Below are 24,926 nucleotides of genomic sequence, written 5' to 3' on the forward strand. Positions count from 1 at the left end.
TTGTGATCTGAGTATAGTGGTTCAAAGCCAGCAGAGGAGGAGAGTCCATGCGCCTCATATCTCCAACTAACCAACAAAACATCAGAAGTGGTGCTGTGGCTCAAGTGCTAAAGTGCCTAGGCCTTGAGCATAAAAGCTGAGGCCCTGAGTTCAAGCCCCAGGTCCCCTCAGGGAATGAGGTTGTTTGGAATACAGTATAAACATGTATAGGGATGTTAACAATGAACCTCCCTTCCTAATATAAGCTCATCTGAAAAAGAAAACTAGACTTCATTCTTATAAACTCAATTCTGATTGCTTTTCTCTATTAATTGTAAATATTCAACTTTGGTGTGGTGTATTTTCAGATATGAAAATATTCACGTAGGTTTGGGATTTTGAATTGATGACTATTCACAACATTTGGAAAAGCATACCACATACCAAATAATGCCAGTTACCTAAAAGGGACTGATATGTATTAGGGGAATCTAGACCCTTATCCAACAGAATTGCTTATGGCATGGATGACTCTGTTCTTTGCGTCTTGTGTTTGTTTCCTATAATGCACATGTTACTTAAAAAAGGAAAGGTTAGCCAGGTATCAGTGACTCATACCTGCAATCCTAACTATTCAGGAGGCTGAGATCTGAGGACAGTGATTGTGAGTAAAGCTCATGAGACTGCTTACCTCCAAGTAAGCACCAAAAAAAATCTGTAAGTGGAGATGTGGCTCTAAGCAAAAAAGCCTTAAGCAAAAAAGCTCAGGGATAGCCCCTATACTCTAAGTTCAAGCACCAGGACAGGTACACACACACACATGCACGCACGCACACACGCACGCGTGCACACACACACACACACACACACACACACACCACAGAAGAAGAAGAAGAAGAGGAAGAGGAAGAAGAAGAAGAAGAAGAAGAAGAAGAAGAAGAAGAAGAAGAAGAAGAAGAAGAAGAAGAGAAGGAGAAGGAGGAGGAGGAGGAGGAGGAGGAGGAGGAGGAGGAGGAGGAGGAGGAGGAGGAGGAGGAGGAGGAGGAGGAGGAGGAGGAGGAGGAGGAGAAGAAAGAAGAAGGGGGGAGGGTTTACATGTTTCAACAAATGGGTAGTTTGACTCTTCAATCTAATGCCCACCCCTTTGGTGGTACCAGGGTTCTATCTTAAGGGTCTCAGGCTCACTAGGCAGGTCTTACACCACTTGAGCCACACCCCTAGCCCTTGAATCTTTTACAGAAGACTTTTTCACACATTACATCTACACTCAGGCTTTTCAAAAAGTCAAAGCTGGGGTTGTCCTAAGTGTACTCCTGAAATCCCAGTACTTAAGACAGGAGGCAGGAGGATGACAACTCTGGGTACATAGTGAGGTCCAGTCTTGAAAAAAGAGACAGACAAAAAGCAAAAGAGAGGGGGCAGAGGGAGAAAGAAAAGAAGGAGAAAAAGAAGTTTTAAAATTCAAATAACATAAGAAGTCAGTCCCGGAAAAAAATAACTTGGTGTCTAGCAAAATTCCTCGCTACCTCCCCAACTTGATCTCCAACTGCTCTCCCTTCAGGCACTCTGTGCTGACAAACCAGACTACCTGCTAGCCTGGTATGTGTTCCCCTCCACCTGAGATTTATGACTCACATTCCCCACCAGGAGAAACCTAACCAGTTCTTCAAGGTCCAGGGCAAACACTCTCTTTCTCTCTACATCTCTTCGCCAGTCCACGTCCCTGAGCAGAACTGATTACTCACTTCAGTGTTTCACCCATAACAGTACATAAGACATGTCTGTCTTGGACAAGGATGTTGTCATCCAACCCCTCCCCTCAGCTTACCCCAAGAATAGCGTACAACTAATAGCAGCCATTGAGTGCTCACTTCACCATCCATTTTAGTACCATTTGATCCAAGTCATTACAAACATTAAGTCCTCTCTGGAGACAAGGCAGAAGGAGGTATCATTTCTTCCAAATTCAGACCTAATTCTTTAGTAACTAGGTCTCAATAACACAATACACAACACTGAAGTCTCAAATGGAACTTTTCCACTCATTACCTATTCAAGAACTAGTCAACAATGCTTGCAATCCCATGTATAAAGTGTGTGAGTAATTCGTACTAGAAGAATTTACGGTTCTAAAGCCAAGAGTACTGGGACAGTGAAAGACCTCCACAAGGTCACAATGCTTTTCAGAACCAGAAAGTGAATCTATTTAATGTTCTACCAGCTGATATGAAGAATCTGAACATTAGTAACTTCAAAAGCATCTGGTGGGGCCTGGGGTGAGTAAACACTCAAATATTTAAATGAATAAAGATGGTGAAAAAGAGTTTTGAGTTGTGACAGTTTAAAGAAACACAGCGTAAAGCAAATTAATCTTTAATCATACAGAACACATCAGATTATTTTCAAACTTAACCGTGCAGTTAAAGCAATTAAAAAAAGAAAGTTTGGGAACACACATACTAACAATCAAAACTCGTGCTCTCAGTAAGAGCTCTGCTGACCAGAAACTCATCCACAGGAGTCACTTTTTCCTTCTTTATTTGTTCCCTGAGGCCCAATAGACTCAACATTATAGCTGCCCCTATTTTCTAATTTCAACATGCATTTAAGATAACGCTTTTGTTTCATTTACAGCTCACATGCTGCTGACACAGCTGCCCCTTCTTTGTAATAAACACAGGGCTTCTATATTTAAAAATACAGTGAAACTTTGTTATAACATCCCCTCCTCAGTCGCGGGCCAATTTTCTCTCCCAAGCTCCACCCCCACCCCAGGACTTTTTAATCCAAGCGGGCGCTCCAACAGCCTTCAGGGAAGTCAGTTTTCTTCTGGAGAGACAGCTCAGCACAGAGCTGTTTTTCTTCTCCGCAACAAGTCATGCGTTTTCGAAGCCGGAGGTTTATGTGCGGTGGGTTTTTTTTTTTTTTGGGGGGGGGAGTGATGCCCTCCGAGGCCGGGGTACTTTCGGAGAGCGATCAGCGAGCGCCACGGGTGTCACGCTGGCTGACACCACGGGCGGGTGGGGCGCACGCGGCCAGGCGGGGTTCGCAGGCGATCGCGCCCCTCCCCGCACCCCAGCCCTGCCCCCTACCCCCCACCCCACCCCGCAGTGCAGGAGGGGAGGGGAGAAGAGGAGGGGTCTCCTCTCGGACGGACGCACCGATAAGGAGAAGAATGCCGGCCGCCCCGGGCTGGACGCACCCACCCCGAGTTCCTCCCCTTCTCCGCAGAAGGGGACCGAAGAACAGGGTGTGGGCCCGGAGGGGGGGCCGGGCAGGAGATAACGCCCCGACAGAGTTCAGCTTCTCCACCGCGCTCGGAAAACTACGAGCCGAACGGAGGGGCGGGGAACAGCACCCAAGGTGAAACTCCTTCCCGTTCTACCCCGCCCCATGCACCCCTGCACCGGGGGGCGGGGGGGGGGGGGTGCCCCCCAACCCAGTAACAACTTCATAAAAGCTTGTGTTCCAAGAATTTCAGCTCCTCCGGGACAGAGGGAAAATAAAGTACATCAACTTCTAGGACTTTTTTTTAATTACAAAAGAACTCGCACACACCACGTTCCCATACCGGGAGTCGAACCCGGGCCGCCTGGGTGAAAACCAGGAATCCTAACCGCTAGACCATATGGGAAGTGCTGCGAGGAGCAGTGCCGTCGCTCACCTGACAAGCGTGAACGCCACGGCCGCCTCGGCTCCAGCACTCGCCCTCGCCCCCGCCGCCGCCGCCGCTGCTGCCGCCGTCGCCGTCGCCGCTGCCGCTTCTCAGTCGCTGGAGCCGCCGCCGCCGCCGCCCACGCGCGGGAACGCGGGGAGGGGAGGAGAAAGGGCGGGGCCGCGCCGCAGGAAAGTTCCGAGAGCGGGCAGCACGCCGCGTCGGGCCGCGCCGCCACCCGCTCTGCTTCTCTTGTCTGTTTTTGTTTTGCTTTTGGGGGGTTTAACCCCACCACCGGCTCCTCGCCCCCAGGTCCGGGCGGCTGCGCTAGTCACCGTGCGTGCGTGCGTGCGGGCCGGCGGCCGAGCGGAGGGCGCCGACGTCTCCGGGAACAGCTGTTTGCGTTCGGGGCGGAGGCGGTGCGCGGACTCCTCGGCCCGGGGCCAGCGAGCCTAGAAGAAGTGAAGGTTCTGGATGCCCGGGGCGGCCGAGAGAACGGGCGAGCGCGGGGTGGCGGGGGTCGGCGAGGGGGTGGGGGGGCGGGAGAGGACTAGGGGTGCCGGCCCTTCGACTCAGATCCCGTCGCGCTTACGCCCCGTCTCGCTGACCTCCACCCCTTTATATCAACCCCACCTCCCCGGGGCCCGGAGTCCCGCCCCGGCGGGGGAGGGGAGGAGAGGAGGCTGCGAACGCGGATTGGGCCGTCGGGGTACCCGTAGCCGGGAAGCAGGCCGCGCTGCCCCACCCCGTCCCCAGCCCCACCCCCGTCCGGGGCTGGAGAGGGAGGCTCGGCGTGGGCCTCGGCGCGGTGGCTGTGCCCTGCCTAGGCTCGCTGGGGCCGGGGCAGCGCGAGTGCTGGTCGGATCCCGGGCGACCGCGCGGTCATGTGAGTTGGGTCCCGAGCTCTCGACAAGGAGGTGTTGTTTCCCGGAGCGGGCCTCCTCCTCCTCCTCCTCCTCCCCCCGCCCTCCTCCGGCCGGGGGCGGGACGGACGCGCTCTTAACTCGCTCGGGACCGGGGCCCGGAGCGGGACCCGCCCGGGGACCCGCCGGGCCGGCGCCCGAGCAGCCCGCGCGCGGCCCAGGGTCCGGGCTGGGAAGGCCGCAGTGCGTGGCGGCTGCGGGCGGGATGGGCGGGCGGGCGGGCGGGCGGCCTCCGGGGTCGCGGCGCTCGGCTCCTGCCGTCGGCGGGGCTCCGAGGAGCCCCTCGCGTGTGTGAAGCGCCCGAGTCCCGGGGAATTGTGAAACTTCGGGGTTGGGTTGCAAGCCATCCCGGCCCCCCCTCCTCCTCCACCCCCCAAGACGGCCAGCCCCCACGTCGCGTCACGGCTTTCCTCCTTTGGGGCGGTGATGGGAGAGGTCCCTGGGCTCGTCCCAACCCTTCAAAATCTGCTGGGACTGACGGCCTCCGAGGAAGCAGGATCTTTACCCAAAATAGTCTTGGGCCTCGTTGTTCTGCTGGGAATAACTTGATTTGAGGCAGACTTAGTTTTTGCAGGCCGGGGTTACAGCAGCATCAGAAAGGAATGGAAAGGATAAATATGGATTGTCTTCCCTGAGACGTTCATTTCCGTAGTTGTTTTATTTAAGGCGGTTTATAATAAATCTATGCTGATTTTTTCTCCTCCACTGGCAACAGACTTCCCCTTAACTGCTTCAGTCACATCAATAATAAAACGGGGCTTTCACGAAGAAAACATTTGAGTTGCCAATGCTTATAGTTCAGAAAAAATAAAGATGGAAGCATGCGAGTTTTGCTGTTTGTTTGTTTTTTCCTAACCTTTTAAGATTTTTAAACTTAAAACTTGTTTTTCTCTTTTTCAGGGCCGACTACTGGAAGTCTCAGCCAAAGAAATTCTGTGATTACTGCAAGTGCTGGATAGCAGACAATAGGCCTGTATGATCATCCCCACTCTTAATAATAATGTGCTTGTGTGAAGTGGTGGCTTTTTTTAAATCTTAGTTCAGAGTTTACAAAGCATTTTCATATGCATTGCTTTTGATTCGTCACAACATTGAAATGTTTCTGTTATTCCCTTTATGAAAGCTGTGTGAATTTTTCATGGATCTAAATTTGACTATAAAGCCAAATTATTTCTGTGACCTTTGAGGAAATGGACAATGAGTGGGTAATGTTGTCCATGTTTGTGAAACATCTACATTAAAATGGTACTGTTTGTAATACTGTTCCTACAGAGACAAACAAGAAAGCTCTTAAAACATAAAATCATTTGTAGTGTTTCCTCTATAGATAATTAAAATGTTTGATGCTGACTTTTAAAGAACATTATTCCCACTCATGATATATAAAAAATAGCAACTCAGTTAAATACATTATTATTGTTATAGCAACTCTGTGAAGCACTTTTATCACTTATAGTCTAGATTCAAGACATAAGGCAAAAAACCACATGCATATCAATAGTACTGCCACATACTACATCAAAACTAGATTATCTCTGTGTATTCATAACCTTCCTTGGTAGAGTTAGATACACAAAAGAATCCTAGTCCTAGCCAGGCTCTGGTGGCTCATTCCTGTAATCCTAGCTACTCAGGAGGCTGAGATCTGAGGATCTAGGTTCAAAGCCAGCCTGGGCAGGAAAGTCCATGAGACTCCTATCTCCAATTAACCACTAGAAAAAAAAAAAAACGGAAGTGGCACTGTAGCGCAAGTGATAGAGCACTAGCCTTGAGCCTAGGGACAGAGCTCAGGCCCAGAAGTTCAAATCCCACAACCAACAACAAAAAAAAAGAATCTTGAGTCCTATCTTTGTGCTGCTTTGTCCTATATTTCCCTAGTAGACAATTTATTTTAGATTGCAAGGACCTGAATTCACAAAAAAAGTAAAAAGCAAATGATTTTTAGGGTTTAGGGGAGGAGGAGGTTCTGTTTTGTTTTGGTCTTTTTGAATAGTTGCTGAAGTTCTTGACTATTTTAGTTGGGATATCCTCACCAATAAATGATAAGAGTTTCTTAAAACTACACAAATCACTAATAAAAGTCCTCCTTCCTTCAAGGTATATAGACATTAAATGAATATGAGTTAACAATGGCAAATAATCCTGTCCAGTGAAGACTTTCTTCATCTTCCTTGAATTGCTAAAACACAGCTTTAACCTTTAATTAGAAACAAAATTTAATTTTGCTGGTCCTTTAATATTGTATACTTTGTTCGATTGTAATTAACTTTAGGAAACAACATATGAGAAATAGAGATGATTGTCACTTTTAAAAAGCGATAAAGTGGAATTCACAGTAGTATTTTTAGAATAGCTCAGTTAATGCATCATATAATATTTGATTGACAGAACTTATTTTTCAGAGCTTGTCAGGAATTTGTAATTGCATTAGCCAGATACTTGTAATTTAGAGAGAATTTCTGGTTGCTTAAATAGGTAATAATACTTGCCCATCCCTGACCCATCTACTATGTAACCATTATTCTAAATATTTTTGCTTTTCTTTTCTTTTTTTTTTCTTTTTGCGGTCTTGGACCTGAACTCTGGGCCTGGGCACTGTCCCTCAGCTCTTCAGCTCAAGGCAAGCACTCTACCACTAGAGCCACAGCACCACTTCTGGCTTTTTCTGTTTGTATGGTGCTGAGGAATCGAACCCAGGGCCTTATGCATGCAAGGCAAGCACTCCACCACTGAGCCACCTTCCCAGCCCCTCGCTTTTCTTTTTATTGTATACCCTCCCATTATTTCTATGTATATATAGTTATAGGACACAGTATATTGATACCCTCTTTTGCACCAGTTTTTGGGATTTTTGGTAATATCAAGAATTCAACTTATAACCTCATGCTATTTTTGTTCTATACTACTAAAACTTACGCCATATCTTCGGCCTTTTTTTTTAGTTATTTTTTAGAAAAAGTTTCCTCATTTTTTTCTCCATGCTAACCTTAAGCAGGATTCTCCCAATCACTGTAGAGTAGCTAGAAATGGTTTTATTTTATCTTCACAATTGTTTCTTTCTTTTTTTTTTTTTTTTTTTTCTTTTTACAGTGAAAGCAGGGGTTATACTGTGGGGGATTTTTTTTTTTTTTTTTTTTTTTTGCTGGTCGTGGGCCTGAACTCTGGGCCTGGGCACTGTCCCTCAGCTCTTCAGCTCAAGGCTAGCGCTCTACCAATGGAGCCACAGCGCCACTTCCAGCTTTTTCTGTTTATTTGGTGCTGAGGAATGGAACCCAGGGCCTCATGCTTGCAAGGCATGCACTCTACCGCTGAGATACCTTCCCAGCCCCCACAATTGTTTCTTTAAAAATAAATTTTCCTGGGTTCGATCCCCAGTACCAAAAAAGAAAAGACAAAAAAAAATACAGTTAAAAAAAAAAAAACCAAACAAAATAAAAATAAATTTTCCAAGAAGCATTGTGCTTAGAACCTGACTTATGGATTGCACTCCTTTGTACAACTACTTAATGGTAATTTTTTAAAATTTCTGTTCTTTGGTCTTATTAGAATCATATTCACCAGATTAGGCATTAAAAAATACCTTGTGTTTTTATCTCATTAACATAGTCATCATGGTTTAAGAACCAGAAGAAATCTACTGAGGGTGTAGTTAAGTTCCTGTAAAAATAATTTCTTTTCTGCCAAATTTTTCATTTTTTGCTGTGGATTTTAAGTTATTTAATGTTACTTTTTTTCTCCTTTTCAAGAGCATTGAATTTCATGAAAGAGGAAAGAATCATAAGGAAAATGTGGCAAAAAGGATCAGTGAGGTAGTTTAAATTTCGTTCTTTATTAACAGTTCTGAATAATTTCAGTCAGTCCTTTCTCTCACTTTCACTTTTATGTGTCTTATGTAGATTAAACAGAAAAGCCTGGATAAGGCAAAAGAAGAAGAAAAAGCATCAAAGGAGTTTGCTGCAATGGAGGCAGCTGCTCTGAAAGCATACCAGGAGGATTTGAAAAGGCTTGGCTTAGAATCAGGTAAAAGGGCAGCTGGATTCAAACCTGGATCCTCAGGTCTCAGTCTCCTGAGTAGTTAGGATTACAGGTGTGAGCTACCAATGAATGCTTGGTGCTCAGTTTCACTGTATTGTCTGGGCTGGTCTCAAACTCAACATCATCCCCATATTCCTTCTAAGTAGCTGGGATTACAGGCGTGCCTCCACTGCATTGGGCATTATGAGGCTTCTGACTGAAAGAGCATTACGACAATTCTGTGACAGCATATAGAAAAGTTACTTTAGCTCCTTCAGACTTCATTCACCTTTTCTCTAGAAATTCCAGAGCCAAGCAAATCACCAATAGCCAGCACTACCCCACCCACCTCTTCATCAAATCAACAGAAAGAAAAGAAGAAAAAGAAGAAAAAAGATCCTTCAAAGGGTAGATGGGTAGAAGGCATAACTTCTGAAGGTTACCATTACTATTATGATCTCATCACAGGAGGTATGTCATTTAAATGTACATAGAACTAGTAGAGAATACTTTCACTCGTATAACAGAACTGTTTTCTGTTAGGATTTTTAATTTATATGTAAGTGATGGAAATCTAACTGCATTTTTTAACTTAGAAAATCATTTTGCCTTTAAAAAAATACCCATCATGTATAAAAGTGGAACAATGAAGCCTGTTGTAATTGGTAGGGAGTAGGGTGGGGACACAAGCATGAAGTTTGAGGGAGAGTATAGAGGGAGAAAAATTTGATCAAGGTACATTGCATGTATGGACATGTCAAAATGAAATCTTACATAATTACTTGATGCGAATATCATACTTATGTCTTACAAAGACAAGCTTTATATTTTCCCAATAAAATCTTAGGAAAGTATGAACTATACAGATATAAAACATTTTACATGGAAATAAGACATTAGAGAGGAAGATTAAATCAGAGACTTGTAACATGGGCTAGTCTGAATATGCTTTGTAGCCCAGGCTTATTTTAGAACTCATGATTCTCCTGCCTCCCAGAGTGCTGGGATTTACAAGCATGCACCACCAAGCCCAATTTGAAATAACATTTTCCAAAACTTCCTGAGATATTATAAGTGTTTTTGAAATAAAGTGCTCTGTGAAAGATTTATCTGTACAGAAGCAATCTGGGAGCCAGAAACTGACTGTTGTTGCTGCTGCTGTTATCGTTTCTGTTTCCTCTTGGAATACTGAGTTTTGAACTTAGGGCCTCAAGCTTACTAGGCAAACACTGCCATTTGAATCATACCTCCTATCTTATTTGTTTGTTTTGTTTTGGTTTCTTGAAGCAGGTTCATGCTTTTTGTTCAGGCTAGCCTCAAGCTCGTGATCCTCATGAGTGCTGGAATTTCAAGTGTTTTCTACCACACCAGCCTCAGAAACGGTTTCTTTTTTGTGAAGTTCTTTATATTAGTGTCAGATATCAGTTCCAATAAAATACACAAGGGGATTTTTCAGTTACTAATATAAAAAACATTGTTTTCCTTAAAAACTAATATTGAGGCGTCTTTGACTCCCAATTCCTGCAGACAGAAGGAAATGTTTGTCTCTCCATTTCTTCATACTTTCAACTGTTTTACTAAAATAAATCTTTGCTAAAACTAAAAAACAAAACCCTGGGGCTGGGAAGGTGGCTCAGTGGTAGAGCGCTTGCCTTGCATGCATGAGGCCGCCCTGGGTTCGATTCCTCAGCACCACATAAGCAAAAAGAAAAAAGCTGGAAGTGGTGCTGTGGCTCAAGTGGTAGAGCACTAGCCTTGAGCTGAAGAGCTGAGGGACAGCACCCAAGCCCAGAGTTTAGGCCCCACGACCGGACCCAAAAAAAAAAAAAACCCAATAACAAAAACACTGATAGTGATATTTTTAATTCATGTAATTGTGGGATAAATAAATTGTGGGATATCTCGAGATATGATAAATTTTATTTTACTCTCCAGAGATATGAAATATAGTACTGACAGAAACACATAAATTAGATACAGGAAGAGTTCTCAAGTACTAAATAAATCTAAAGATTATGTAGTGGCTCAAAGTAAGGAAGAACTCATTGTGGTTTTGTAGATCTGAGAGATTATCATAGGAATTACTCCTCCCCATCCCTAAGGACTCATGTCATGGCCTTGCACTTGCTAGGCAAGTGCTCTTCCACTGACCTAATCTCCAGCCCTACAGGAAGTTCTTTTGAGCTGATCTCCAAGGACATTAAGAATGATGTCTTACCTTTTTTTTTTTTTTTTTTTTTTGGTCGATTGTGGGGCCTGAACTCTGGGCCTGGGCGCTGTCCCCCAGCTCTTCAGCTGTAGACCAGCACTCTACCACCTGAGCCTCAGCCCCACTTCCGGCTTTTTCTGCTTATGTGATGCTGAGGAATCAAACCCAGGGCCTCATGCATTTAAGGCAAGCACTCTACCACTGAGCCACCTTCCCAGCCCATCTTACCATTTCTGTGTAGCATTTGACACAGTGCATACACTGGTTAATACTTTAATTGAATCATATTTCAGTAGATTAAGAAATTATAGCAGTATTCCAAAAGCAATCGCTCATGCTTATAATACTATCTACTCTGTAGGCTGAGTTCTGAGGATTAAGGCTCAGAACCAGCCCAGGTAAACCAATCCCTGAGATTCTTACCTCCAGTTAACTAGCATATTGCCCAACTGCAGTGAGGCTCAGCTGGTAGAGTTCTACCTGTAAGCAGAAAAGCCAGGCCAGAGTATATGCTATTAAGTACAAAGCCCCACTTTAAAAAAAAAAAGCCACGTGCTAGTGGCTTCTATATATAATCCTTGGGATTGGCTGACATGCATACAAGAACCAGCTAAGCATCAGTGGCTCATACTGTAAACCTAGCTGCTAAGGAGGCTGAGATCTGAGGATCCCAGTTCCAAGTCAGCCTAGGCAGGAAAGTCTGTGAAACTCATAACCTCCAATTAACCATCAAAAAGCCAGAAATGGAGTCTGTGATTCAGGAGCTAGAGTACAGCCTTGAGCAAAAAAGTTAAGGGACAGGACCCATGCCTTAACTGGAACCAAAAAAAAGCTAAGGGACAGCACCCAGGCTCTGAATTCAAACTCTAGTACTAGCACTAAAAGAAAAAGAAAAAAAAAAAAACATTTATAGGAACCAGAAATAAACTTAAGGGGGAAAGTAATTAATTCAGTTTGAAGTACCTACAGAAATCATTTGAAAATGGATTTAGGGAGCTAAATTAAATTTACAGATACAGTATGTTAACCTTCAGCAACATTTGAGATTATAGAGAAAACGGAACAAGAAGTAAGCTAGGTGAGTAGTATATATATATTAAAGGAAACGGCTTAGCTAGAAGAAAAGCTAGCAAACGATTAAGACTGGTCAGGAAAATAGATCAGGAGAATCAGAAAATTAATCCTGGAAAAACTTGAAATAGCAATTTTGATCTTTGAAGTCATTTCTGGGCCAAGCACTAATGTATTTATCAGAATTTGTTTTATAGAGTCCTAAGTGAAATCCACATTGGATTTCAACAATGACCATAGCATAGATAATTATATGTTGGGCATATGTATTTTTTCAAATTTTTCTAAGAAACCACTTCTTTACCCCTCTTAATGCTTCCCTTTTTCATCGTCCTATTATATATGCTTGCCCACAGCGATAATTTGCTTTTTATTCCTGAACACTTTACCTTGTTCATCTTCTCTCCTTCTCCCTTGCCCCAAGATAACAAAAAGACACCCCCATCAAGCCTAGATTCCCTGAAGTCTTTTTTTTTGTGGGGGGGAGGGCCGTCTGGTCATAGAGCCTGAACTCTGGGCCTGGGCGCTGTCCCTCAGCTCTTCAGTTCAAGGCTAGCGCTCTACCACTTGAGCCACAGGGCCATTTCTGGTTTTTTTCTTTTTGATTATGTGGTGCTGAGGAATCGGACCCAGGGCCTCATGCATGCAAGGCAAGCGCTCTACCACTGAGCCACCTTCCCAGTCCCTCCGTGAAATCTTTGGGAGACAGACGATGTCCCTTACGGGAAAACTTCCATAAGTCTATGGAAGTTCCAGTAATTTCTGATTCTTTATTATATCATTTCTTATTAATTACATAGCACTCATAGTCTTCTATATAATTGTGCTGGTATATGTTGCTTTTTTTAATGTTTATATCGATAGTGTTTACAATGATTATCTTATAAATTTTTGACAAATTTTTTAGAGTTTTACTTTTAAGCAAAAAAATTTCATAAATGCAATAATGTTTGTTTTAAGCATCTCAGTGGGAGAAACCAGAAGGATTCCAAGGAAACTTAAAAAAGGTAACTGAGGCACATTTGTGTTTTTGCTTTATTCTTTAAAGTGTTCAAATTGTGGTGGTTTTACGGTATTTTGTTAAATTTTTTTTCTTCCAAATGAGCATCTTCCCCTTACCTATCCCAGCTTTATTCCTTTCTTCCTGTTATCCTTTTGTTAAAAAGCTGGGCAGGAAAATAATAAAGTCTGGATAGAGATGAAACAGTGATTATATCCAAAAATTCTGTGCAGGGTAAATATTATTACTTGGTTTGCAGTCCTTTGTTACCACATGTCCCTCGCCATCTGAATGGACTTCCTGGCTTTCAGGGGTAAATTCTCAACTTGAAAGTTGGCACATGACTGCAAAAACCAAGCTGCCTGGCCATGATCCACGTCACCACCCCTAATTTCCAGGTGTCAAATGGAAAAGAAAGAGTGGCTAAATCTGTCTTAGTCATGTAGTATAGCCAGTTTCATTCTTTTCAGTTAATTCTGGGTTTTGTTTTGTTTTTTCTTTTCTTTTTCTCTATTAGACAACAGAAAAGTCCATTTGGGTAGAAGGTTTAAGTGAAGACGGTTATACCTATTACTACAATGTAGAAACAGGAGGTAAGTATTACTTTTGATTGCCTTAACTGTCCAGATGGTACCGAAAGTGCATGGTAGCATTCTTATGATCATCTGAACTTGGGAACTTCACTGTAAAATACATTTGCATGGCAAACATATATTCTTTTGTAATTTAAAAACAGATGAAAGTAGAAAAGCAAGCAGGCACCAGTAATCCTGTAATCCTAGCTACTCAAGAGGCTGAGATCTGAGAATCTCGGTTCAAAGCCAACCCATGTAGGAAAGTCCATGAGACTCTTATCTCCAATAAACCACTCAGAAAACTGGAAGTGGCACTGTGGCTCAAGAGGTAGAGCTGAAGAGCTAAGGGACAGTGCCCAGGCCCAGAGTTCAAGCCCCACAACCAACAACAACAACAACAAAAAGAATAGAAAAGTAAAAATGATTCCCACATGCAATTTAATGTTACATTCAGTAAAACATGTTAAATACTTTTTTAGTACAGCTTTAACTTTTTCTAAAATAACTTTGTTTTCTTTTTGGCAGTCGTGGGGCTTGAACTCGGGGCCTGGACACTACCCTTGAGCTTTTTCACTCAAAGCTAGCGTTCTACCACTTTGAGCCACCACTTCTGGTTTTCTGGTAGTTAATTGGAGATTAGTCTCAAGGACTTTTCTGACCAGGCTGCTTCAAACCTCCATCTTCAGATCTCAGACTCCTGAGTAGCTCCCAGCGATAACTTAGTGTATAATTTTAGAGATATAATCATTTCATTCAAAGGTGCCTTATATATCACTTAAACTTACTTGCTGGCTTTGGTTTCAAACCTAGGTCCTCACACATACTAGACATTCTCATTGAAATATATCCCTAGCTCCTTGAACTTTTTTTTTTTGGGTCCGGTTGTGGGGCCTGAACTCTGGGCCTGGGCGCTGTCCCTCAGCTCTTCAGCTCAAGGCTAGCACTCTACCACTTGAGCCACAGCACCACTTCCGGCTTTTTTCTTTTTGCTTATGTGGTGCTAAGGAATGGAACCCAGGGCCTCATGCATGCAAGGCAAGCACTCTATCACTGAGCCACCTTCCCAGCCCCCTTGAACTTTCTTTTACTTTTTTTTTTTCTCTTTTGGATGGGAGAATGTTGAGACAATATCTCCCTATGTGGTTCCAATTGGCCTTTTAACTTCCATGTAGGTTCTTATCCTTCCCAATGATAACTATAGTTCTTTCTCAGTAAAACTAAAGTGCTGAATGTTTATAAATACTCAGAAAATTTAATAGGGTTTAGAATCAGTTTACAGCTTTTCTTCACCAGTGAAGTCAGAATATATAATCTGTCTTCAGTTAAAAAGGGAGAGAGAAAGAGAGATGATTACATGTAGTCTGTATGTCTTGAGGGTTAGTTATCAGTAAAGTTCCCAGAAAAGTGTCTGGTACACAGTATGGGCTTAATAAATTATATTTTGAAAATACTTTTTGTTACTTATATGAATATATTTTTCGGTAGTGCTATTCAGGGCCTCATACCTGGTATGCAGATATTCTACCACTTTATCTCCTGCCCAACTTGTGTGAAATATAGATAAAATAATATTTTTCATTAGTGCCTGCATATATTAAGGTGCTCTGCATACTGATTTACCTTGAATTATTTCAGTTGATGCCTGGACAAGTGTAATTGTTTAATAGTCTGTTTCAAAATAGACTGTTAAAACTGTCTCAGTTGAACAATGAATGAAAAAGGGAATCTCTCATTTTCACTAAACTAAAAATAGGGAATAATGACATTAGAAATGGTTTTACTAAAAGCCCAGTGAAACACTAGATGGCAGTAGAGTTCAATCAACTAAGATTTACCCCCACTATAAATGCCAAATCTTATTCATTCAAATCTTTCTAGTATAATTTCACTTTGTGAAAATCCCAGGAATAAGCGAATTACAGGAAATCTCATTATCAGTAATTTTACTGAATTGATTGTTAGATAAATTATGAACATCCTGAATAGTATCAACCAGTTGTCAAGTCTGTCTTTCCATTAGTTACTATTTATACAAGTAGTAAATCTAAGATATTTGAAATACATTTCTGAAAGAAAATTAAGAAACTTGGAAAATCTTACTAATCTTATTAATTTAATAAAGTAATAGTATAAAATAGATGAGATATCATTGACTAATAATTTCAAATGACTGGCATAGAAGTTACTTCTTAAGTAGAATTACTAACTGAATAATCTGACTATTAAAATATGTTGGGCAGAATCCAAATGGGAAAAACCTGATGACTTTATTCCACATGCTGGTGATGTGCCTTCTAAAAGTACAGTAGATGAAAAATCAGTTGGCTCTCTGGAAGAATCCAAATCTTCAGTTTCACGTAGTGACTCCACTGGAGAACAAGAGGCAGAAGGAGAGATTCCAACAGAAAGAGAAAAGCTAAAAATAACGTTTAAGGTAGGGTCTTGATTTACTTTTCATGTAAGTTTATTGGTTTTATCAGAAACCTTGGTAGCACTTCTTCAGTCTTTTGTAATAAGGTAGAAGTAAATTTAAACAAGTTTGTATTGCCACACTTACCAGTTTTGCTTTCCATGGTTTTTGGTTATTCATATTCAGAAGGTCTGAAAATATTGAATGGAAAATTCCAGAAATAATAAGTTTTAAATCCTATGCTATTCTGAGTATCATGTTGAAGTTTTTTTTGTTGTTTTTTTTTCTTGGCCAGTACTTGAGACCTCACTCACTCAGCTTTGTTGTTTACAGCTGCCATTATTCCACTTGAACCATGCCTATCACTAGTCTTCTGCTGGCTCTTTTGGAAATGAAGTCTCTCAGACTTTTCTGCCTGGGCTGGCTTTGAACCAAGATCTTTACGGTCTCAGCTTCTGGAGTAGGATTACAAGTGTGAATCACTGGTGCCTAGCTTGAAATATCATTTATAATTGTTATATTTTATTATTCTTGTTATTTTTATTAGTTTTTTACTGTTTGTTTGTTTTGTTTTTGCCAGTATTGGAGCTTAAGCATAGGGGGTCTCATGGTCTCACTGGGCTTTTTCCCTCATGGCTGTCACTCTACCACTTGAACTACAGCTCCACTTCCAGCTTTTTGCTGATTAATTGTTCATAAGAATCTCTCAAATTGGTCTGCTCAGGCTGGCTTTGAACTGCAATCCTGAGGTCAACCTCATGGGTAAAGATGATTATAGGCATGAGTCACCTATACTCGGCACTATGACTACTTTATAAATTAAACAGGAATATATGCATAAAAAATATACAGAGAGTTTAGTTCTGTTCATGATTTTAGATATCTACCATGAATCTTGAGACACAATCACCAAAGATAAAAGGCAGAGAGTACTGTATTCTGGCAGCTGCGTAAATGGTTGTACTCACTACTTGAGTCCTAAATTTGAGAAGCCCCTAATATTTCAGAGTTGTCTCTAAAGGCCACTCTGCACATCTGGACTAGAAATATGAACTTGCATATCATTTACCCACTAGTGGTACTTTAGTTTTCAGAAGAGGTGATATAGCCTAGGAGATTAAACTTGGGGAACCATGTGGGACATTAAACCTTTAATTAACAGGCAGAAAAAAAAGCAACCCACAAGGTAGAATGGGAAAGAGGGATAGGAAGTTTGCAGAAAAGCAAAACGAACAAAAAAAATTAGTATTTTTGTATGACTACTGGAGCTTGAACCAAGAGCCTGATAGCTGTCAGTTTTTTCACTCAAGGCTTGTGCTCAACCACTCTGATCTACAGGTCCACTTCCAACTTTTTGGTGATTTCTTAGAGATAAGGATCTCATGGACTTCCTGACCAGTCTGATTTTGAACTGTGATCATCAGATCTCTGCCTCATGAACAACTAGGATGACAGGCCTCTGCTACCAGAACTCAGCATTTTCTTGTATGTGTGCAAGTAGTGAGGCTTGAACTCAGGGCATTACTCTCTCACTTGGCTTTTAAGCTCAAGGCTGGCACTCTACCACTTGAGCCACTCTACTTCTCCAAAATATTTTAATGTCCCAGAGTATTTTGAGGATTAGCTAACTGAAGAAAAGGAAATATATATACTCAATTGACAGGAAGTCTTTGCATGCCCTTCTAAAAGTTTCTCTAGATTTTTAGGTAGCAGAACTGATTATAGATGGTAAAAAAGTAGTTATGTGGCTGGGACATGAAATGAAAAATAGAATCTATAGACTTGGTGGCGCATGTCTGTAATACTATCACTTGGTAAGCTAAAGCAAGAGAATTACAAGTTTAAAGCCCCAACCAAAAAGAGAGAAAAAGAAGTACAATTCATATAATAGGATAGTGACCAAGTATTGAATCATAATGATAGATTTTTTTTCCCTTGAGAAGGACTTCAAAGGAAGGAAAAGAGAATATCAATCAGAGTAGATACATAGGTTTTAAACTAGAAGTGATTTTTTTTAAATAAGAAGGTAAGGTATTTATTTTCTGTGAGAAGCTGTGATCAAAAGTTGGTGACCGAAAGAAAATTGAAACAATCATGCCTTTAGCTTCAGTTTTCTCACTCATAAAGAAATTAAGAGTTGGGAACCACCAAAGAGATCAGAATATTCTTAAGGTTTTTAGACAACTACAGGAATTTAAGTACAGATGGTGATTTAGTTGCTGCCAAAGTAATCAGTGACAACAGTAGTGCCCAGAGGCCTTGGATTATATAAGGAAGAATGGTTAGTGTAGAAAGTGATGTGATCCCCAGAGGAAGGGATCGTCATTGCATATGAATCAAAAGTATAAAGTATTATAACCTATTGAACCTCTACAAAAATGTTTTATTAAGGGGGAGGAGGGAAAGTAGGAGGAAAATGAGGGAAGGGGTAACAAGTTTGACAAGAAATGTACTTTTTACCTTACGTAACTGTAACCCCTCTATAAATCACCTTGACGATTAAAAAAAAAAAAAGAGAAAGTCATGGGCCAGGTACTAGTGATTTATATCTGTTCAGCCTCTTTACAAAGAAGTGGAAGCCAGATGTTGGTGGCTCATGCCTATAGTCTTAGCTACTCAGAGACTGAGCTCTGAGGATCATGGTTCAGTCAGTCCAAGCAGGAAAGTCCATGAGACTCTTTTCTCTAACTAACCACCAAAACACCAGATGTTGAACTGCAGCTCAAGTGGTAAAGTGATAGCCTTGAGCAATTAAAGCTCAAGGACATTGCCCCAGCCCTGAGTTCAAGCCCCAGAGGACCAGCACAAAATGAATGAATGAATGAATAAATGAAAATGAATAAAAATTTAAACTTAAAACCTATGCTTGTCTGTGTACATTTATTGTTACTTATAAATGTAAACTGTTAATGTATCATTTATAAATCTGTAACAAAACATTTCCAAGAACCTAAAAAAGTTTGTATCAGATATTGGTAACTCAACTCCTGTAATCCTACCTACTCAGGAGGCTGAGGTCTGAAGATCTCAATTTGAAGCCAGCCTGGGTAGAACTAGAAAGATAGAAATGGAGGTGAGGCTCAGGTAGTCAAGTGTTAGCCTTGAGCAAGAAAGCTAAGCAAGAGCTTGAGATCTTGAGTTCAAGCCATTAGCACCAAAAAAAAGGAAGATGTTTGTTTTTATCAAGTGTTATTTATTGCTTTTTACATTTTAGGAAAAAAATAAAAACAGTAACAAAAGAACAGAGCCAGAATCAAAGAAAGAAAAAACTACTCAAAAACAGAATTCAAGTCCAAAGGAAGAAAAATCCAAACCTCTTAAAAAAACAAACCCATATGGAGAATGGCAAGAAATCAAACAAGAGGTTGAATCTCAGTAAGTACCTGAAATTTCAATATCACTCTTATGACAAGTATTATACATTTCAGTAATTCTGTAATTCCATTAGAAGTAGAGCTCACAGGGCTGGGAAGGTGGTTCAGTGGTAGAGTACTTGCCTTGTATGCCCGAGGCCCTGGGTTCGATTCCTCAGCACCACATAAGCAAAAAGAAAAAAGCCGGAAGTGGCACTGTGGCTCAAGTGGTAGAGTGCTAGCCTTGAGCTGAAGAGCTGAGGGACAGCACCCAGGCCCAGAGTTCAGGCCCCATGACCGGACCCAAAAAAAAAAAAAAAAAAAGAAGTAGAGCTCACAAGCCAGTGGCTCAGACCTGTAATCCTAACTACGCAGTAAGCTGAGATCTGAGAAGGCACAGAGCCAGCCTGGGCAAGAAAGTCCATGAAACTCTTTATTTCCAGTTAACTGCCAAAAGGTCAAAAGTGGAGCCACTTCAGCAAGTGGTAAAACACCAGCCTTGAACAAAAAAGCTAAGAGACAGCAGGTAGGCCTTGAGATCAAGCCCCACTACTGGCACTAATAAAGTATAGTTCATTCTTTTAGTTCTAGAATTTTTTTATTTTTTCTAACTAAATATTTTAAGATGTAAGGCAGTAGTAAAACTAAGCTCCAGTTCCTATCAAAACATTACACTTCTTTTTTTTTATCTAGTATATAGTGGTTGTACATGAGAAGGGTTTCATCGTGATATTTCCAAATATTTACAAAGATATTTCGATTAAATTCCCCAATTCCTCTTTCTTACTCCCTCCTCCCTTCTTAAAACAGGTTTCATTGCCAAAACATACTTCTGATAACAACACAGTCAGATTTTCATGTTTTCAAACCTCATTATTCTCAGAAACGTGCATATGTAAATGCTTTAGCATTGTTCTCTTGAAAATGGCTTTCTACACTTCAGAGTTTTTAAGCCAATACCCAACACAAGTTTGTTAGCAGTTAAAGTCGTGATAATAATGTAACCTGATTTATATTATTTATTTGTTCAATTTAATTCTTAGGAACATTTATACCATGAAAGTAAGAAGACACCCCAAGTTTCACATCTCCATGTTTCTTTTTGTTGTTGTTGGTGGTGGTGGTGGTGGTGGTAGTCATGGTGGTCATGGCGTTTGAACTTGGGACCTGGGCACTGTCCCCGAGCTCTTTTGCTCAATGCTAGCACTTATACCATTTTGAGCCACAGCACCACTTCTGGTAATGAGGATTACAGGCATGAGCCAACAGCACCCAGCTCCATGTTTCTTTATAAGATGCTTGTTTTGTGTATGTTTTTACAGCAAATTACTTACTAATACTGTTCATTAAAGAAAAGGAGAGGGCTGGGAAGGTAGCTCACTGGTAGAGTGCTTGCCTCACATGCATGAGGCCCTGGGTTCGATTCCTCAGCACCACATAAACAGAAAAGGCCAGAAGTGGTGCTGTGGCTCAAGTGGTAGAGTGCTAGCCTTGGGCTGAATAGCTGAGGGATAGCACCCAGGCCCAGAGTTCAGGCCCCATGACCAACCAAAAAAAAAAAAGGACTTATTTTCTCATGACATAGAGTAATACTAATATTAGTCTATCCACATCACCCAAAATGCACCTTGTATGGAAACTAAGTACTAAAAAGAACTTGGATGAGAGTAATGACAGTCTATGTCCTAGTCTAATTGGGATTCTTTAGGTATTAAGTAACATAGCTGGGAACAACACGTTATAGGATGCCAGTAGCTTATACTGTAATCCTAGTTACTCAAGCGTCTGAGATCTGAAGATCACATTTTAGAACCAGCCCAGGCAGGCAAATCCATTAGACTATTATATCCAGTTAACTAGCAAAATCATTTTCTGGTTTCTGGCTTTATTTTCTTTTGTTTATTTTTGAGACATAGCCTCACTTCGTAGACTAGAGTAGTCCTTCACCTCTCCCAAGTGCTAGGATTTTAAATGTGTGCTCTGTGCCAGGCTTAAGATCTTATATAACAGTACCTGATTACTTGCCAGAAAACATGCCACCTGAGTTTCCATCACCAGTTTATAAAAGTTACTATCTCATTGAACACTTACTCCCAGTATTAATTACTACCGAGCTTTTAATTACTACCTAATTTAGAAAAAAATATCTTGTCAGCTGAGTGCCAGTGACTTGCTCACACCTGTAACCCTAGCTCTCAGGAAGCTGAGATATAAGGATCACATTTAAAGCCAGGCAGGGCAGGAAAGTCCTGAAACTCCTACCTCCAATTAACAACCACAAAGCCAGAAATGGAGCTGTGGTTCAAATGGTAAGAGTCCTGGCCTTGAGCAAAAGAAGCTAAGAGGCAGCGCCTAAGCCCTGAGTTCAAGTCCCAGAACCAGCACCAAACTAAAGTATATTGGAAGCTGGGGAAGGAGAATCTTGAGTTCCAGATGACCCTGGGGTATATATAAAACTGTCCCACAAGCCGGGCGCTAGTGGCTCACGCCTGTAATCCTACCTACTCAGGACACTGAGATCTGAGGATCACGGTTCAAAACCAGCGAGGGCAGCAAAGTCAGTGAGACTCTTATCTGCAATAAACCACTAGAAAACTGGATGTGGCACTGTGGCTCAAGCGGTAGAACGCTCACCTTGAGCTGAAGAGCGCAGGGACAGCACCCAGGCCCAGAGCTCAAGTCCCACGACCGACCAAAAAAAACAAAACTGTCCCACAAAGGAGGTGGGGGAAAGCAAGCCTGGTGGCTCACACTTCTCAACTATATATAGTATAGAGGCATAAGTAGGAGCATCATGAGCTAGGCTTGCCAAGGCAAAAAAAAATGCAAAAGGGCAGGGAATGTGGCTCAAGTGCTAGTACATCTGCCTAGAAAACAAAGGCTCTGCGTTCAGTCCTATAACCACCAAAACAAAAGCAGCATTGCCAGACACTGGAGCCAGCCTTACTCCTGTGATCCTAGCTACCCAAGAGACTGAGATCTGAGGAACTTGGTTTGAAGCCAGCTCAAGCAGAAAATTCCACATGACACTTAAGTAAACCACCCAAAAAGTTGGAAAGAAGTGTGGTTCAAGTGTTAAGCAGAAAAAAGCCAAGTAAGACCTCAAGGTCCTGAATTCAAGCCCCAATACCAGGATAAACACACACGCACACAAAGACAGGGTTGCTGGCAGTCTAAAGGAAAATAGGGATGTAAAACAAAAAATTAACAATATTTATTTCAGCACAACTAAGAAAAGTTCTAGACACCATTTTATTTCAAAACAAATCTTCTATCTGCTTTTTTCTGCATGCCAGCTTCTCTTCTTCTGCAAAATACTTGTTTCCAAATTGATGCTATGTAGTTCCTGATAGGTTTACATATTCTCAGCCACTGAAGGAAAATGAAACACAATGATCATTATGCTCTTTTCAAAAAAATCTGTGTCAGAGGGGCTGGGAATGTGGCTTGATGGTAGAGTGCTTGCCTAGCAGTCAGGAAGCCCTGGGTTCGATTTCTCAGTGCCACATAAACAAAGCTGGAAGTGGCACTGTGGCTAGCCTTGAGGAAAAAGAAGCTCAGGGACAGTGCCCAGGCTCTGAGTTCAAGCCCCAGAACTGGCAACAAAAAAATCTGTGGGATTGATGGGTGGTATAATGAGCTTTCCTGCTCTATCATACCTGCCTAAGCAAGAATGGGGAACCTTTTCTCTTCCAAGGGCCATTGATATTTTTACAGTATCAATCACAGGCCATACATAATTGTCATTACAAGAGTCAGAGTCTGTCCCATCGTGTGGCAAATGATTTTTTTTTGGGGGGGGGGGTCCAGTCGTGGGGCCTGAACTCTGGGCCTGGGTGCTGTCCCTCCGCTCTTCAGCTCAAGGCTAGCACTCTACCACTAGAGCCATAGCGCCACTTCCAGCTTTTTTCTTTTTGCTCATGTGGTGCTGAGGATTCGAACCGAGGGCCTCAGGCATGCAAGGCAAGCGCTCTACCACTAAGCCACCTTCCCAGCCCCATGAGGGCCTTTTACAACCTGCAGGCCACACATTCCCCATCTCTAATAAGTGCATAAGATCCCGTGATAGGCTCATATTAATCAGCTACTGGTTTTAAGACCAATCACAGATTACTTATAAAGAACCATGTGTGTGGATGAAAGATTACGTACAGAACAGCAGACCAGCTGTGTTGTCTTCTACACCACGAGATTTTTTTTGGGGGGGGGGGGGGTTTCAGGGCTTGAACTCAGGCCAGGCACTGTCCCTGAGCTCCTTTACTCAAGGCCAGCACTCTACCACTTTAAGCCACAGCTCCCTTTCTGGTGTTTGAGTGGTTAATTGGAGATAAGAGTCTCATGGCAACTTTTCTACCCAGGCTGGCTTCGAACTGTAATCCTCAGATCTCAGCCTCCTGAGTAGCTAGGATTACAGCCATGAGTCTGGCAAGATTCTATTTTATGTTAGGTGATTCTTCAGAACCTTGGCGCAGTCCATGGCAAAATCAGTGTCTAAACATTCTTTTTCTTTATTTGTACTTGTGTTGTTTATATATAAAACACTTTTTCTAAGATGATATGTATTTGTGCAAGAGAAATAAAAGAATAAATGAGGCTTTTCCTTACGTGTCCATCTAATTAAAAATTCAAAATCTCTTTTTTTCTGTGCCTGTACTGAGGCTTGAACTCAGGGCCTCATGCTCTTATGTAGCTTTTTCACTTAAGGCTGGCACTCTACTGCTTGAACCACATTGCCTTCCAGCTATAGTTTGGAGATAAGAATTGCTTAGATTTGTCTACCCAGGCTCTCTGCCAGAGCTGGCTGCAAACCAAGATCTGAAGATCACAGCCTCCTGAGTGGTGAGGACTACACTTGTACCTGGCTAAGTTCAAAATCTTAGAACATAAAATCAGCACTTAACATCGTTTATTGTTCCAGAATGACCACCTTCTAATTATACCATTATTACAAAAAAGATGATCTTGAGGCTTGGATGACTCATGGATTATATGAGAATATTTATTCTATTCTGTCAAGTAATAATTTTATCTTTGCTTTGTATTCCAGTGAGGATGTAGATTTAGAACTTCCAAGCACTGAAAATGAGTATGTATCAACTTCAGAAGCTGATGTTGTGGAACCCAAAGTAGTATTTAAAGAGAAAACAGTCACTTCACTTGGATTTGCAGCAGATGGAGTAGCCCCAGTCTTCAAAAAGAGAAAATTAGAAAATGGAAAATCTCGAAATTTAAGGCAGAGAGGTGGTGATGATCAGTAGTTGCAAAGGCTTTTATGTATGTATTGGACAGATGGAGATTAAAGCCTCTTAAAGTTTCTCTCTGTGTTTGCTTCAAAAAACTTGGATGCTAAAAATTTAGATTTGTTCTAAATGTATTTTTGGTGGATTAAAATAAATCTTTTTTCATGTGAAATTATTTTTTGTTCCTAAATGGAAACATATATCACATTGCATTGTAATACAGTGTATTGTTCAATGTCTAAAAATTGCCAATTATGTAATTATTTAAGATGCTATGTATCTGTTATTTTAAAACATGAAAAAAAGACCTCTATTCCACTCTTACCCATATGAACCTATTTATCTTGCATTGAAAATGCATTATTTTTGCACACAAATATTAACTGTGATCTGAGAAGTAAAAATCAGACCAGAGAAGATTTACAGACCTGGTGACAGTGGAACTTGAGAATCCTATCAGGTTAAGGTAGAAAATGTGTATATACTGGTTTACCTTA

The 24,926-nt window shown here is 41.7% G+C and overlaps 2 protein-coding genes and 1 non-coding gene across 3 annotated transcripts in view; 1 reads left to right on the forward strand and 2 right to left on the reverse strand.

Annotated features, from left to right (window-relative positions):
* Positions 1-4,160, reverse strand: part of Elf1 (E74 like ETS transcription factor 1) — a 94,385-nt gene extending 90,225 nt beyond the window's left edge. The window contains exon 1 of the mRNA XM_070026677.1: positions 3,644-4,160. The gene's annotated coding sequence lies outside the window, so the exon portion shown is untranslated. The remainder of the gene's footprint in view (positions 1-3,643) is intronic.
* On the reverse strand, positions 3,542-3,613 carry Trnae-uuc (transfer RNA glutamic acid (anticodon UUC)). The gene has a single exon. It is a non-coding gene; the product is annotated as a tRNA-Glu (tRNA).
* A 229-nt stretch (positions 4,161-4,389) lies between the features above and the next one.
* On the forward strand, positions 4,390-24,601 carry Wbp4 (WW domain binding protein 4). Its single transcript, XM_070026680.1, has 10 exons — positions 4,390-4,520; positions 5,458-5,530; positions 8,304-8,366; positions 8,454-8,577; positions 8,872-9,042; positions 12,812-12,858; positions 13,369-13,444; positions 15,667-15,860; positions 19,051-19,211; positions 24,237-24,601. Coding segments are annotated over exons 1-10 (1,122 nt in total). The 5' UTR covers positions 4,390-4,518; the 3' UTR covers positions 24,448-24,601.
* The last annotated feature ends 325 nt before the right edge of the window (positions 24,602-24,926 follow it).

This window comes from Dipodomys merriami, unplaced genomic scaffold (genome assembly GCF_024711535.1).
Source record: "Dipodomys merriami isolate MVZ:Mamm:240054 unplaced genomic scaffold, mDipMer1.0.p SCAF_188, whole genome shotgun sequence".
NCBI classification, from domain to species: Eukaryota; Metazoa; Chordata; class Mammalia; order Rodentia; family Heteromyidae; genus Dipodomys; species Dipodomys merriami.